Below are 13,912 nucleotides of genomic sequence, written 5' to 3'. Positions count from 1 at the left end.
AATAACATGTTTTATAGTTCTCTTTCTTTCATGTTCTGTCCCAACAGAGGAGAACCGAGTACACATGACTTTTTCCCCTGTGATTTCATATCCTCGCTGTAGCTCAAGGTTTGTAAATGAGTGTGCATACCATATTAAGTATTTAAAAATCCAGGATTAATGCCTGAAATGTCAACAGGGCAAAAGAAACGTATTAAAGTCTTATTTGCTAAAGTGTGCATAAAAATAACTCAAAATGGCTTTAGTGCTATTTGGAGAACAGCGCAGAAATATTATGCAACATTTAAGTATTGTTCCTTTTTTTCATTTTAAATATGATGACACAAATATATTTTCATAATAAATACATATATCTGTTTATTCTTTTCATTTTAATGTGTTGTCACAATAACACAACAACACAACCTTAGTGAGAAACAGCAGTTTTCATCTTCTCCACGAGGTGGCAATAAAACATCAAGAGAAATAGATGGAGCTCTGCAACCCAAGCCCAGCCCTAGGCAACCTCCACATCGACAACGTAAAGTGGGAACACTGTCGCAAATATACCGAGTATTGTTAGAAATATTCCAAGCCATATATTTTTAAAAAAAGAACATGATTAAGAAATGATCAAAATGACACATATCATACATACAAATCAGCTTCAGCATAAATAAGTTGCTTGGTTGATGGTATGGCAGTAGTCATGCCTGCAGTGTATTCTGTATCCTTTCCGCTTACCAAAATAAAGGTCTGTTGAGTAGTGTTTATCAACTCCATGAAATCTCTATTAGCCTATTTCCCTTAAAGCTTTGTTTAATAAGCTATTTCACAGCTAAACCATCCCGATAAAATCGTATTTTACAATAATCAAACTCAAGCTAAGCGTATCTTGACATTTCGCTTATTAAATACCAACACTATTTTCTTTTTTTTTCTTTTTTATAATCCTCCCCGAGACGTGAAATTAAAACAAATTAAAACAAATACTGCACAGCCTCTAATTTAGAAAAATGCAACACCGTGAGTTAAACAGGAGGAAATCGCTTTTAAAACATTGCTTGGTTGAGTTGAGACGTGCAGTTAAAAACCGGTATCTTATTTTGAAATTACACCAACATTGACAGGAAGTGGCTTTGCTCGCCTTCTTGGCTGTTGTTTGTCGGAAACTTGACGCCGTTACGACAACTCAGGAGACGGCGTCAGAGTGACAGTCGGTCGCTGCGTTACACAGGTGAGTGGTCTTCACTTTGTCGACGGGTACGTTTTTTTTTTTATCAGACACCCATTTGTTGAATATTTGTAAATATGAGAAGTCTGTAGGGGGACAGACACTCGAGGACGAAGGCGTTTCTGTCACATGAGGAGGAGGAGGAGGAGGAAGAGGAGGAAAGAGGGCTGAAAACAGAAACACTTCTTTTCTTTTTTTTGACAGCTAGCTGTTAGCTAGCTTGGCCAGGTAAGGTCGAGTGATAACCTGAGGTGTTGTAGTGCTGTGGCGTGACGAACGAGCCTCACACACACACACACACACACACACACACACACACACACACAGGAGAAACATTAGTTATGGTGTGTGTTTTCTTTGCAGTGTAGTCAGCAGCTCAAAGTGCACAGGGAGGGTTTCTGGAGGTGTTTTTTTTAATGCCGCATTGTGTGTTTTTTTTTTTTTTATCGTGACAGTTGTCTGTGTTGTTATCCTCGGCAGAGCTGGGACTACCCTCTTCTTCTTGGAGGAGGAGAAGAAGAAGAAGAAGAAGCAGCAGCACAGGCCCAGCTGCACCGAGCCTCCTCTGGGGGACTACACATCTCTCCTGTGACATGGAATAATTTCTTTGCACGCTTTCTGCCACTTTTTTTTGTGTGATTATTATTAAGGAGTGTCAGACCTTTCCAAGACTTGGGGGGACAGGCCATGACTTTGAGCACGCTCCTCCAGCAGAGGTTTAGCTCATGACTGGTAAAAAAAAAAAAAACCCATGAAGCAGCCAGGGAAGTGACCTAGGGTGTGGACAACCACAGCCCCCCCCCCCCGCCCCCCACCACCTACCATGGCGTCCAAGGAGAGGCTGTATGAAGTCTGGATGCTCTACTGCACCAAGGTATGCAACACGCACTCAAGCTGCAGCTGCTTTGTTTCAGGGAAATGTCATCAGGTGAAGTCGTGGAGGACATTTCCCCCTGTTGTAAAAAGGTTATTCTCTCTTGGCATTTAAATGTCTAGTGGTAGTTTTTGATAACAGACTGAGCGTATCAGAACTTGCACTCCCCTGGTAAGTCGACGTGAAATGCACTCTTACTCACCAGACTTGTGAAATCGCTTGGAGACGCTGTAGGATTTATTGACATTCGGTGGGTAAATAAATGATGACTTCACAGATAATTACTGCGACCTGAGATCAGGTGTCGCAGGTAATCGCTCTGTTGCCATGGTGCTTTGTGAACTCTGTCTGATTTTGATCTGAAAAAAATTCAACACATTTCCCAATGAGCTTTTTTTATCATTTCTGTTGCAGTCAGTGGGTAAACAAATGCTCTACACTCGTTCGGATGCAATATGTCAGGCTGCAAAAAAACAAAATGAATTTTACACTGCAGTGCACATGAAGATGAATGGATGCAACTGTAGTAGAGAGAGCATCCCCTCGAGTCAGCTGTTGGCTCCATTTAATTCACTCGGCGATAGAGTTCTGGCGTCCACTCAAAGCGGCCTCCCATGAGCCGCTCCTCACGTGAGCCTGGCTGCAGTCGCCACACTTAAATAATCCCTGGCAGTCGAGCGCAAGCTACACATCCCCGCTCTGGAGTGTTTACCCCAGCTGTGTCCTGCATGTTTAGGACACGATGAATCTAATTGAATAATCCCAACGACGAATGCTGGAGTGCTGACACAAACACAGTGCATGTGCATGTGCGGTGGGTGTTTCTGAGTTCCAAACAGAAGTCGGACGCAGTCTTGCCCACACACACTTGTCACAGTCACTTGTGAAAATGCCGGCAATTGCTGCAAGCGTACGCCACACATTTACTCTTGCAGCAGTGTGTGTTTGCATTGCACTGCGTGGAAGGGAAGGATCATTTCATTTCAAGCTGGCTACAAGCCCACTGAGGCAATATTTCTCTCTGCGTGAGGCAAATGAGACGATGAGAGGAATGCATTTGAATATATATATATATATATATATATGTGTGTGTGTGTGTGTGCAGCGTCCTGCCCTTCTCCCTCAGCAGCAGAAATGTATGGCCGACGGGCGTATATGTGCGTGCATGTGAGGGTTGCCAGGATATGTTGTCTGGAAGGAGAACCTGCAGTAATCACACAAGGAATGCTGGTGTGAGAGCTCTGAGACCCCCTTGTATCCCACCAAAGGGTTAATTTTTTTTTCAATCCTTCGCTCCCCCCTTCTCAGCTTCTTATAGTCTCAACACAGCACAACGATTTTCTTATCTAAAGAAAGTCGGTGGGTTAGATACCGGTGTGTTTGACAGATAGCATGCTCCCACTGCAGAATCAGTAATCACCACACTGGTCGTCTCGTTTCAATCTGAGCTTGAGAACAACTTCAACATCAAGTTATGAAGTACTGTCTGTGTGATTCTATAAATAGGGTTGAGGAAATGTTTTCATTTTATCTTCAGAGTCTTTAATTCTGCTTGCAGATTTAAGGTTCTTTTTGTGCGGCGAGTGCTAGCGGAGGAAACGGCAGCAGAGCTCCAGACATGGACCTGAAAAGACTGTACAGCCTTCAAACTGTCCTGATAACAACCGTGCATGTTATATGTAAATACTCACGCTTTTCTATCCTACCTGACACAGTGGCACAGAGTTGAAATGTTGTTGTTTGTTTCATACTTTGTGCTCGTCCCTCACGCCATCTGTCTGTTTAATGATTGACAACCCAGCAGAGACATCACTGCCTTTAGTGTCAGAGGTTAACACTCGCACCGCTCCCCGTCGAGGAGTCAGTCAGACGTGCGTTGTTGACAGTAGAAGTAGCACTTCGCATTAAGAGAACCAGCTCACCCTGCTCCGTCAGCCACACATCAGATGTGTCCTCTTATCTCCCGGAACGCTATTATTATTATCCACCTGAGCGCCGTCCACTTCATGGTTCTGAAAAAGGCAGCTGGGTTAATATTTAAACAGATGTGTGATGCCTTAGAAATCTGTCATTTGACACTGTCAGAAAAAAAAAAAAAGCTGCTCATTTCAGATTTAGTTTCAGATCAAGCCGCTGGTCACATATTGAGTGTGATGTCACAAATTGTCGGGCGAGCAGCTGTGAGATCAGACTCAGTGTTGAGGAGTGTGCATGAGAGGGGAAGTTACTGCAGCTTCAGTTTAACCCCTTAGTTGTTTTTTTTTCAAATTCCCCTTTGACTTTTGGTTGATCCTGGTTTCCTGTTCCTTTCATTAGAGGCTTGTGAAGTCGTGTCGTAATGAAACGAAATGCATCGTCTCATGTTTCATCGTCATACATTTTAGGTTGATGCTGGGCCTGAAAGCAGAAGTGGAAGTGAACTTGGTTTAACCTCCAAAGATGATGCAACGGTTGACCAAAAGTGGCAAACATGACGCCACCTATATGGACGTCAGAAGTTAGCAGACCCCAAATCGGACATCCTGTTTCCGCTGAAGAACCTAAAATGTTTTTACATCTTTTGAAATGCAATCTATTTTTTATTTACATACAAATCCCTCATGGTTTAAATCTGTCTTTTAGGAAGAATGATAGTTTCCTGGTAAAAACCTTGCAGTGTACCATGAACGCTGATGGATTCCTTACTTTTTTTCTTTTTCTTCAACAAATAGCCGAGTCCCCAGCTCAGCTGGCAGCCCCTCCTGATGGCCTTTTTTTTTCCGGCTGAACATCATATAGGAGAAGTGGATTTGAGCTCAAATCTCCATTTCTTGATTTGTTTTACACGTCGTTCTCTTTTGACCGCCGCACATCCCGTTAAAAACAGGCTGAGCTGCGAGAAACATTGTGAGCTAATGCTAGCTGCAGCTCAGCTCCCAGCTCCTTCAGGCTTGGAGAACATCATAGAGACACTCATTTTTAATATAAGACTGCCTTTGACTGTGTGGCTTCAACATCTAAATAAATGTATGTCTTGTTGTTTTGTTGTTGTAATGAGAATCCTCAGCAGCCCAAGGAGGCTGACTCCAGCTTTGCTCCTCAGAGCTGCGGAGGCCTGAGAGGTCACAGACGACACTAAATCTGTTATGTAACCAGCAATCCTTTTAGCTGCCTGTCATTGGTTGGTGCCAGAGTGTCCCCTCCCCCCCCCCCCGAGCAACACACCGCCGCTGGTTGCTGCTGGTATTCAGCGGCAACCACACAGCACTGCAGCGGGAGCTCCTCTTTCACTTGAATATTACCCAGAAGGACTTTCATTGTGAGGGGAAAGTTGGGTGTTTCATTCCCGTTAACGCTCTTAAGGCTTTTGTCTACTGCAGAAAAGCTCTTTTTAATTCCCAGCCGCAGGGAACATGCGTCAACAGCCAGGGGCATCATTACACCCGCCAGCGGCTTCAAAGCTGGGTCCGGTATCTTAATTCCAGAGCACAAATCCTTACTCCTTTTAAAAAAAAAAAAAAAAAAAATTGTTTGCTAACCAGTAGTTTGAGATACACAGAACCGTCATCCTCCTGCCTCATGTCATCCTCCCCGACTGCCCGGTGATTTGCATAAACCCCTGCACTTATGGGACACATTGAAAGGATTGAAGTGAGCGAGAGAATAAGGGGATAGAAGAAAAGTTGAGCCCAGGAGCTATGTGGGAGGAGAAAGTGCCGTAGTTTCACATATTTGCTCGATTTGGCCTTTTTTCACCGCGTCATGTCTAATCTCTGTTGTCACACTCACAAATGTATTCCATCCAACACACACACACACCCACACACCCACACACAAGCTCACACACACAGCGGCTTTAGTTTATGTGCCGGTATGCAAAAGTTTGTTCCCTCAGGCGAGCTTTCTATCTGAGCGCTGCTTGTTTCACTCTCCCCGTCTCGCCTGTTCTCTTTTCCTCTGTGCTCTGAATATCTCTGGAATAACACTGATGTCACTAACATTGTGTATCCGACGTGCCTCATGCGGTTTCAACCCCCTACCACAAGTCTCTAAATACCCCCGGTTGCTGTGACATCACGAGGAAGCATCAGTGATTTTAGCCTGTGATGATGGCCAACAGGGAGGGGACCCTTTTAAAACATTGTGGTTTCAATGACTCCATGCCACTTCCACCAAAACCAGGTCACCCACCCAAAACTAAGCGAGCAGCCACCCTAGGGCGACTGCTGCTGCAGCTGGCAGACCGCGCCTGTCTGGAGGGGCGGGGAAACGCTGAGCTGCACATTGTGTCGCTCAGCACATTCAACAGCTGATAATCGATCAATTTGAGGAGCTAATTACTTCCTTTAATGATCAGTGTCCTTTTTAAAACTGGTGAAACATGAGTCACCAAAGCCCTAATGACATCATTTGTTTTAGCTTTGTTTTATGTTTGTCATAATTGTTTTATTAGAGGAGTAAGTGGTTTTTATTTAATGTGTCAAAAGCTCTTTGGTTGGGGCCATTTTCTCTTCACTTTATTTATTTTTTTACCAAAATGCATTCAGACTTTTAAAAAGATCGTACTTCCTCTTCTCACTGGCGTATTGTTTCACACCGTGGTTTATGGCGTTCGTTTGCATGCAGCTGGCAAAGAAACTGGTGATGAGTGGTGACCGCATGCTTTGCACAGGTGCACGTCCGTTTACTCATTGTCTCACAAAAAATGATCAGCTGCATCACGTAAAGTCATGAATGTCATTTCATTTTTGCGTCCTGTGCGGAAGAGATCGTTTGCCGTGAAGTGAATTACATTTGATAAACCATTTTGGCATTATTGAATGGAAAAGGCAGAACATTTGTGAACTCCACATTCTCAGATTTCAAGAATTGATTCTTCTCCTTGTCAAGCAGGACAATAAACAAATTGGCTGGTTGTCCCTTTTCTTTTTAAAGATTTATTTTTTGGGCTTTTTGAGCCTTCATTGGAGAGATAGGACCGTGGATAGAGTTGGAAATCAGAGAGAGAGTAGGGAATGACATGCGGGAGAGGAGCCACAGGTCGGATTCAAACTTGGGCCGCGCGCTCTAACCGCTGCACCACCAGCGCCCCTGGTTGTCCCTTTTTTTTTTAATGCATTACATCAATCAAGTAATTATTTTAAATCGTAGACTTGACAGAATCGTTAACCTGATGTCAGTTGCGTGTTTATCACCCAAAATCTTTCTCTACCTTTTCCTGCTTGCCTACAGCTGTCCTATCTAATGTTATAATTGTATCGGTTGTATACCTTTTCCATTTATTTAGAGCAACATTTCAAGACCACATAGTATCTAGAAGCTGCCTCGTGTTGTTCAGATTACCGCAGCTCTTCTCATTCTAATATTAATGAGTGATGACGATGGATCCTGACATTGATCCCTTGTCAGCACCCTCACCGTTCCAATCCCCTCTGCAGGTCAACGGGGATCTCAATTTCAAGAATGAGGTGCATTGATCTGTGTTGCCGACGGCAACCTTGTTAGCCTCACAGAGGTCATTCAACAGATCCATAGGAATTTAATGTAGGAGTTTGGCACAGGACCTGATATGATAATGGAAAACACGGGAAAGGCATGTGAGCCTCTTGTGGGAATTGTTTTATACACGTTTGGACACAAGGTGGTTGTTGTTAGAAGAGTCCTACGTGTATGTTGGTCATGATCATTATGTGTGTGTGTGTGTGTGTGTGTGTCAGGTCAGTGATGAAGGATAAACAGAGCCACAGAGAGCAGGGTGTGTCCCCGCCTGCCACAGTCCAAACCCTCAATGGGCATCTGTGCTCCCAAGCTGCTGCCTAAAAGAGGCATTCTTTCCAGTGTTTCCCCGAGGTTTACAGCGTTGGGGGGGGGGGAGCCGACATGCCGACACGGCGACTCAAACACTTGAAGGAATCTTGGTGTTCATGCGTTACTTTTAATGACAGCTGTCCTTTTCGAAATGACTTCTTTCCCTTATTTTTCCACCCATTATTATTAGCTCTGTTAAGATTGTTATCTTGCATGAAAAGCCAATACATTGTCCAATGCTGATGCTATGCTAACAGCTACTATGAGGAGTTTGTTGCTGGTTATGAAACTGAAATGAATAATGATGCATGATACATCTGTGTAACCAAAAAAGCAATTGAGACTATCAAAGGCGAGACTATGATTTTCCACATTGTGAATTTGAATGCCTCAAACCAGTGCGAACGGGCAGGTGTCGCACAAGTTGATTCATTACCAGAACATTGAATAAAGAACGCTTTGTCCAAAGGGGTCGCCAAAGTCAACACGAACAAAATCTTTGTGACGGGAGCTTTAAAGCAGACACAAATGAAGTTGTTTTCCTGCTAAAGATTCTGAATAATGAAGTTTTTGGTGCCACAGGAAAAGGAACCACACAGGCAACATGGCATGTTTTCTTTTCTTCCAGAAGACCAAATTATACAAACGTGGCAGTTGCTGACTCAGTTAAATGTCTCTCTCCCTCTTTTCGTCTGTCTTTCACACACACACACACACACACACACACACACACACACACACACAGAGGCAGGCATCACAGGATTGTCCTGATGACTTCATAGGACTAACAGAGAGTCGGCTTCCTGCTCCGTTCTGGCTGATTCCCACTCTGACACGCAGACAGAAGCAGCGAGCCTTTCAGCCTCTCTCCCTCTCTCTCCCTCTCTCCCTCTCTCCCTCTCTCCCTCTCTCTCTCTCTCTCTCTCTCTCTCTCTCTCTCTCTCTCCTACTCTTTAGCCAGATGGCTCTACTGCTATCCTCAGAAAACCCAGTTTCCCCCCCTCCCTCCCCCAGTTGTTGTGTGTGTTTTTTCCCCTTTAGTTTCAAGGCATAATCTGCAGATTCTTTTGCATTTAAAGTAATAGCTCCAGAGGAAATGGAATACATATTTTGTGGGAATCATCTGTGACTTCCTGTTTGTCTGACATGAGCATGATGGGATATCTTTTACCGGATATCTTTTGCAGGGATCAGGTTATGAAATGTTCAGGGTAGTGTGATTAGAGGAGGTGCTTAAAAACACAGTGTTTTTACATTCTCATCCTTGTGTTCCACTTCTGGGGTAGCTTTTAGTCAGTGTATGCGCTGGTTATCAAAGGGGGGAGGATGAGAAGTTGAGTGATGCAAGCATGATGTGGCTTCAAAATACATTTTACACATCATGACTTGTACAGACAAATAGGGGCAAGAGAGCTTGATGATGGGATGATGTCACACCTGAGTTTCAATCCCCAGCTCCTGCAGCAACATGTCCAACGTGTCCTTGTGCAAGACACTTACCCCGCGACTTGAGTGTGAATGGATTTGTTCTATCTGATGGTCACTTTACATAGCAGCCTCTACCATCAGTGTGTCAATGTGTAGGTGTCTGCTTTTAACAAACCCCTGGATTTCCATCGATCTCAATCAGCAGATTTGTTTACAAATTTCCAACACCGCTTCTTACTTATTCAGGGGGAACGTCGGCTAAGCCAGAGCTGGTCAAACCACACTACCAAATGCACAATACTTGGTGTTCTGATAATCTGCCTCCATCACCTCTTCAACACTCCTTGACCTAGATTGCTCATACACACCCGCCAGATGGCCCTTATGACAGGATGTTCTGGGGTGGGGGGTTGTTGAGCAGTGATTACTCTTGTCTGATGTATTAATGACTCTCTTCAAACTGCATTAGCGTGCCCTGCATGAAACGGTCGTGGTTAGTGTAGTTCTTTTACCCAATATCGCAATAAAACATGTTGTTTTTTAATTTTTGAAATGAGGTAGATGTCATACCAACTTGTGTCTTCCACAGGTAGCGTATGCCCTCGGGTAGCTTGTGGTCAGTCTGACATTAAAGCTAATAATTCAGTCGGCTGTGGGGGAAAAAAAAACAAGAACCACACTGTTGCATTTTTTTATTTAAAAGAAAACATGTCAAGTTTAAGATCTGAACACTGAATATGGATCTTGTCTCTGGCCAAATGTTGCCTTCTTCTGCTTCCCATTTATTTTATATTGGCATGCTCTTTGTTTTGGCACAGAGGTGACTCACTGCTTGCTGATTGTTAGCTATTATAGTAACCATGGTAAGAAGTGCAACACTGCTCCATGTCATTTAAATGTTTTATTTGGAGGTATCAGAACCACATGGACCAACATGTTAGCTGTTCTGTGGACGTGTTCCTGGTCTAGTCTCGGCTAGTACCGGGAACTTAAAACGTGACCTTGCAGGCCCAGTTATGGCCGGCCTTCCTCTTTGGCTGATGTTGCCTTCCCGTCCTTCGCTGGGCTTCGTTCCAGGAATTTAGGAAATGTTGATCAGCCGGCTGTTAGAGACTTTCCTTCAGAATGCAGCCCGGCCTGTTTTCCATTCAGACAGGTGCATGTTTGAGCTTTAACTTCCCGGAAAGATAAGACAGACACACACACAAACACACACACCCATCTCATTCCTGCTCTTTGACATGCTATGATAGAAGCGTCACAATCTGCCCCATTCATCTTTTTCAAAGTAAAAACAAAAAGCAGTTGCAGTCATTTTTCATGTAATAATCAGATTTGTTCTTTCTTTTCTTTGCTGCTTACTGAACAACAGAAAGTGACACCATGTCATCTGATAGATTGTTTCAACATATTTATATCTTTGAGAAAATAAGAAGGAATAAAAACAACAGAGTGTCTGAAAGGGTGTGTCAGTCTCTCATTCATTTGAATTAGCAGCTGACAAAAGTTTGCCGACTCATTGTCGTCTGACTGTAGAAGTCAACATGTACACACAAAATAAAATAAATCAAGACAGGACCTGCCAGCTGCTAGACAGTTATGTATTTCAGCCATGACAGCTGTTGTCAGTACCACTAACTATATTACCGCCCCTTCTCTTTCTTTGTCTTTTAATTTCTCAGAGGGATCCAGACTACTTGAAGCTATGGCTGGAGATTTTCATCAGCTCCTACGAGCGATGCCTCGATGTGGACTTTGAAAAGCCAGCTTCAAGGTAAACCTTTTGTGATCAGTACATCCTTTAAATTGTTAAAAGAGCAGTAACTGTGAAAACAGTGGAAAGGACCAGAGACTCTTCATCCCTCCCTCTCTCGGTCATTTCCTTATTCTCCTCCTCATTTTCTCCCATCCTCTCCTGCTTTTCCTCTTGCCGTCTTTCATCATCCTCTCTGCTGTCTCCTTCTCTTTTTGTCCTCTGTCTTCTCCTCATTTTCTCCCCCTCCGCTCCTCCTTTCTCCTTCCTCTACAGCTGTCACATCTGTGCTTCTTTCCCCACTGACACTCATTGGTTTTGCTACGCTCTCTCTCTCGCTCTCTTTCTGTCTCTCTCTTCTCATATGAGCAGTGCACCAAGGAATTAGTGCCTCAATGCACCAGGCATGTGTTTGTGTGTGTGTGATTGAGGAAAAGCAGAGCAGCGTCTGCTCCTTCCAGTTCCCATGATAAAGGGCTTCATTAAAGCAACGTCTCCACCTACAGTATCCAATGAAGATGTGTTCTCACTCTTTTTTTGTTGAATGTCTTCAGGCCGGAGGAGGTCCCACCAGTCTTGACGCTCCTCCCCGACAACATCCTGCAGGTTTTGCGCCACCAGCTGCTGCAGTGCGTCCAGAAAGCCTCCGACGGCCTGGAGCCCGAGCAGCAGAACCTGGCTTTGCTGCTGCTCAAGTTCCTCATCATCATCTGCAGGTCTGATCACAGCCGAAACAGAAGAGACTCTGAGGTGTGAATCAGGCCGGCAAGCTGATAATCAAACATATGTGTTTTTTGCTTCACACAGGAATCTGTCAAATGTGGAGGAGATTGGCACTTGCTCGTACATCAATCACATCATCACCATGACAACGCTTTACATTCAGCAGGTCTGACTCCTCCATTTGTAGTTTCTTTGATGTCACTGTGATGGAAACAATCTAAATAGCATGTGCAAACTGGACTTGTGTGCGTCTGTGTGTGTGTGTGTGTGTGTGTTGTTATAGCTGAAGAGCAAGACCAAAGAGAAGGAGATGGTGGATCAGAGCCAGGCGGAGGAGTTTGTCCGTCATGCGTTGGCTTTCTGCGAGAGCCTCTATGACCCGTACCGCAACTGGAGGCATCGAACCTGCGGGTAACTACGTCCAGAAGCTAGCCTGTCTGCCACCGGCGAGCAATAAATGAACGTCTTAAGACCAACCTGCAGGAGTAAAAGCTCAGAAGTTTAACCCTCAGATTGAAAGGTTTCGGAGTTTGTTAAAAGTAGTTCAAAGATGTCGATTCAAGCTGCGGAATGGGATTCACTTCAGGATTGGTGTGCTAAGATAACTGCATGAAGTGCACATACATTTATCCAAAGTGCTGGTCAGACAAAACTCAGGTTTAAGACGGTAAACAAAAAGTATTTTGCTTGGTAGGAAGCATTCTTGCTTGGTTTAATTCTCATCACAGACTGCCAATTCTGATTTACTTTCCTTGAAGAAATTGTCTCTAACTCTTTATTTCCTGTGTTCTTGGGTGTATTTATGCCATCATTTATGGTTGGGAGTGTGTGTGTGTGTAGGTTAAGTAAAAATAAAGGGTGTGAATCTGAGATGAGAGCCGAGCAGGCCGGATATCGATCCAACAGTTTGATGAATGCACATCCAATTCTGCTGCTTTAACTAAATTGTAATTGTGTGTGTTTTGTTTTCTTCTTCTTCTTCCAGGGAGCAGCTGGGCACAGTGGAAAGAAGCAGACAGAAGTATAAGGCAGCTCCGCTCACTGTTGAGTTTGTTCCCTTTTTTTACCGTGAGTATCTCATCGTCCACATGCAGCACATGGTGCGCTTCTGGTATCCCTCAAACCCCCGGTGCTCAAAAAAAAAAAAAGGTGCAGGCACGGTTGGTCAGGATGGTTGAAAAATATAAAAGGCCTTTAATTCAATGAGCTACAACATTAAAAACACCAACGTGTATCGGCTATGACTAGAAAGAGAGTCATATTGGATCCAGATTCCCCGGCCTAAATGAAGAGTTTGACCTCTCTTCCTTTTTATAGTTTTTGGGTTGCTACCGGCTCTTTTTTTTTTTTCTGTATGTTAATCATCATAATATGATGTATTTAAAGTGATCCTTAATTTAGAATCAACATCTGCTGTCCCATTACAGTGTTCATATTGACATTGTGTGTTCTTATGAATATGAATACACTTTATTGTTGATGTTTTCCTGGTAAAGGATTCTTCTTGTATGATCCACCTCCTGCTTTAGGAGCCTCTTCGGGCATGGATTAGAGGAAGCAATCTCCCGTATCAGAGCACAGCTTCTAATCATTCTCCTCCCGTATTATTCCCAAGAGCTTTCCCCGCCGTCACTCTCTCTGCCTTCCTCTCTGGGTTTTTCGGTTGAATCCGCTCTTTGTGTCCCCGTTCCGTTCCCCAAGGCGCTCAGATGAGCCGGTAGTAAATAGCGTCTGTCAGGCCACTTCAGCCACTCCGGGGGCCATTTTTTTTTAAAAACAAATACTCCTTTCTGTCCTGTGTCTGGTGTGTGGCTGCTAACCGGACAGACCGTGTGTGTGTGTGTGTGTGTGTGTGTGTGTGTGTGTTGAGCCCACTTTTCCATTCTGCTCTTTTGTTATCGTTGAGTCAGAGATAGTGGGAAAGAAATTAGAAATCACAGAGCCAAGATGTCCCTCTTCTTCTTCTCCCCAATCTGACATGTTGACAGATAAGTTAATGTCTGACTGGGACCGCCATGACCCGGAGGTCACTGACAGGGGCCGCCACATGCCTCTCTGCCTGTATGTGTGCTAACTGAGGCCCTATCTTATCTGGTCTGCCGATTTCATTTGGCTTCCTTTTGTGTGTGTGCGT

At 44.1% G+C, this 13,912-nt stretch overlaps 1 protein-coding gene across 6 annotated transcripts in view; it reads left to right on the top strand.

The window, feature by feature from the left end:
• The first annotated feature begins 1,145 nt into the window (after positions 1-1,145).
• The window catches only part of nbeal1 (neurobeachin-like 1), a 41,780-nt gene continuing 29,013 nt past the window's right edge, over positions 1,146-13,912 (top strand). For 2 of the 6 annotated variants that reach the window (XM_065952103.1, XM_065952101.1), the window contains exons 1-6: positions 1,337-2,087; positions 10,985-11,076; positions 11,610-11,771; positions 11,863-11,944; positions 12,062-12,189; positions 12,764-12,846. In XM_065952103.1, coding sequence (XP_065808175.1) covers positions 2,037-2,087; positions 10,985-11,076; positions 11,610-11,771; positions 11,863-11,944; positions 12,062-12,189; positions 12,764-12,846 — 598 coding nt within the window. In that variant the 5' untranslated portion in view covers positions 1,337-2,036. Of the gene's footprint in view, positions 1,217-1,316; positions 2,088-10,984; positions 11,077-11,609; positions 11,772-11,862; positions 11,945-12,061; positions 12,190-12,763; positions 12,847-13,912 lie in introns of those variants that run through there. The other 4 variants (XM_020634147.3, XM_065952102.1, XM_020634148.3 and 1 more) reach the window with 4 other exon arrangements.

The sequence above is a fragment of the Labrus bergylta genome, chromosome 24 (assembly GCF_963930695.1).
Source record: "Labrus bergylta chromosome 24, fLabBer1.1, whole genome shotgun sequence".
Lineage (NCBI taxonomy): Eukaryota > Metazoa > Chordata > Actinopteri > Labriformes > Labridae > Labrus > Labrus bergylta.
Note: the sequence above shows the minus strand (reverse complement) of the source record. Positions and strands in the feature narration are given on the sequence as shown.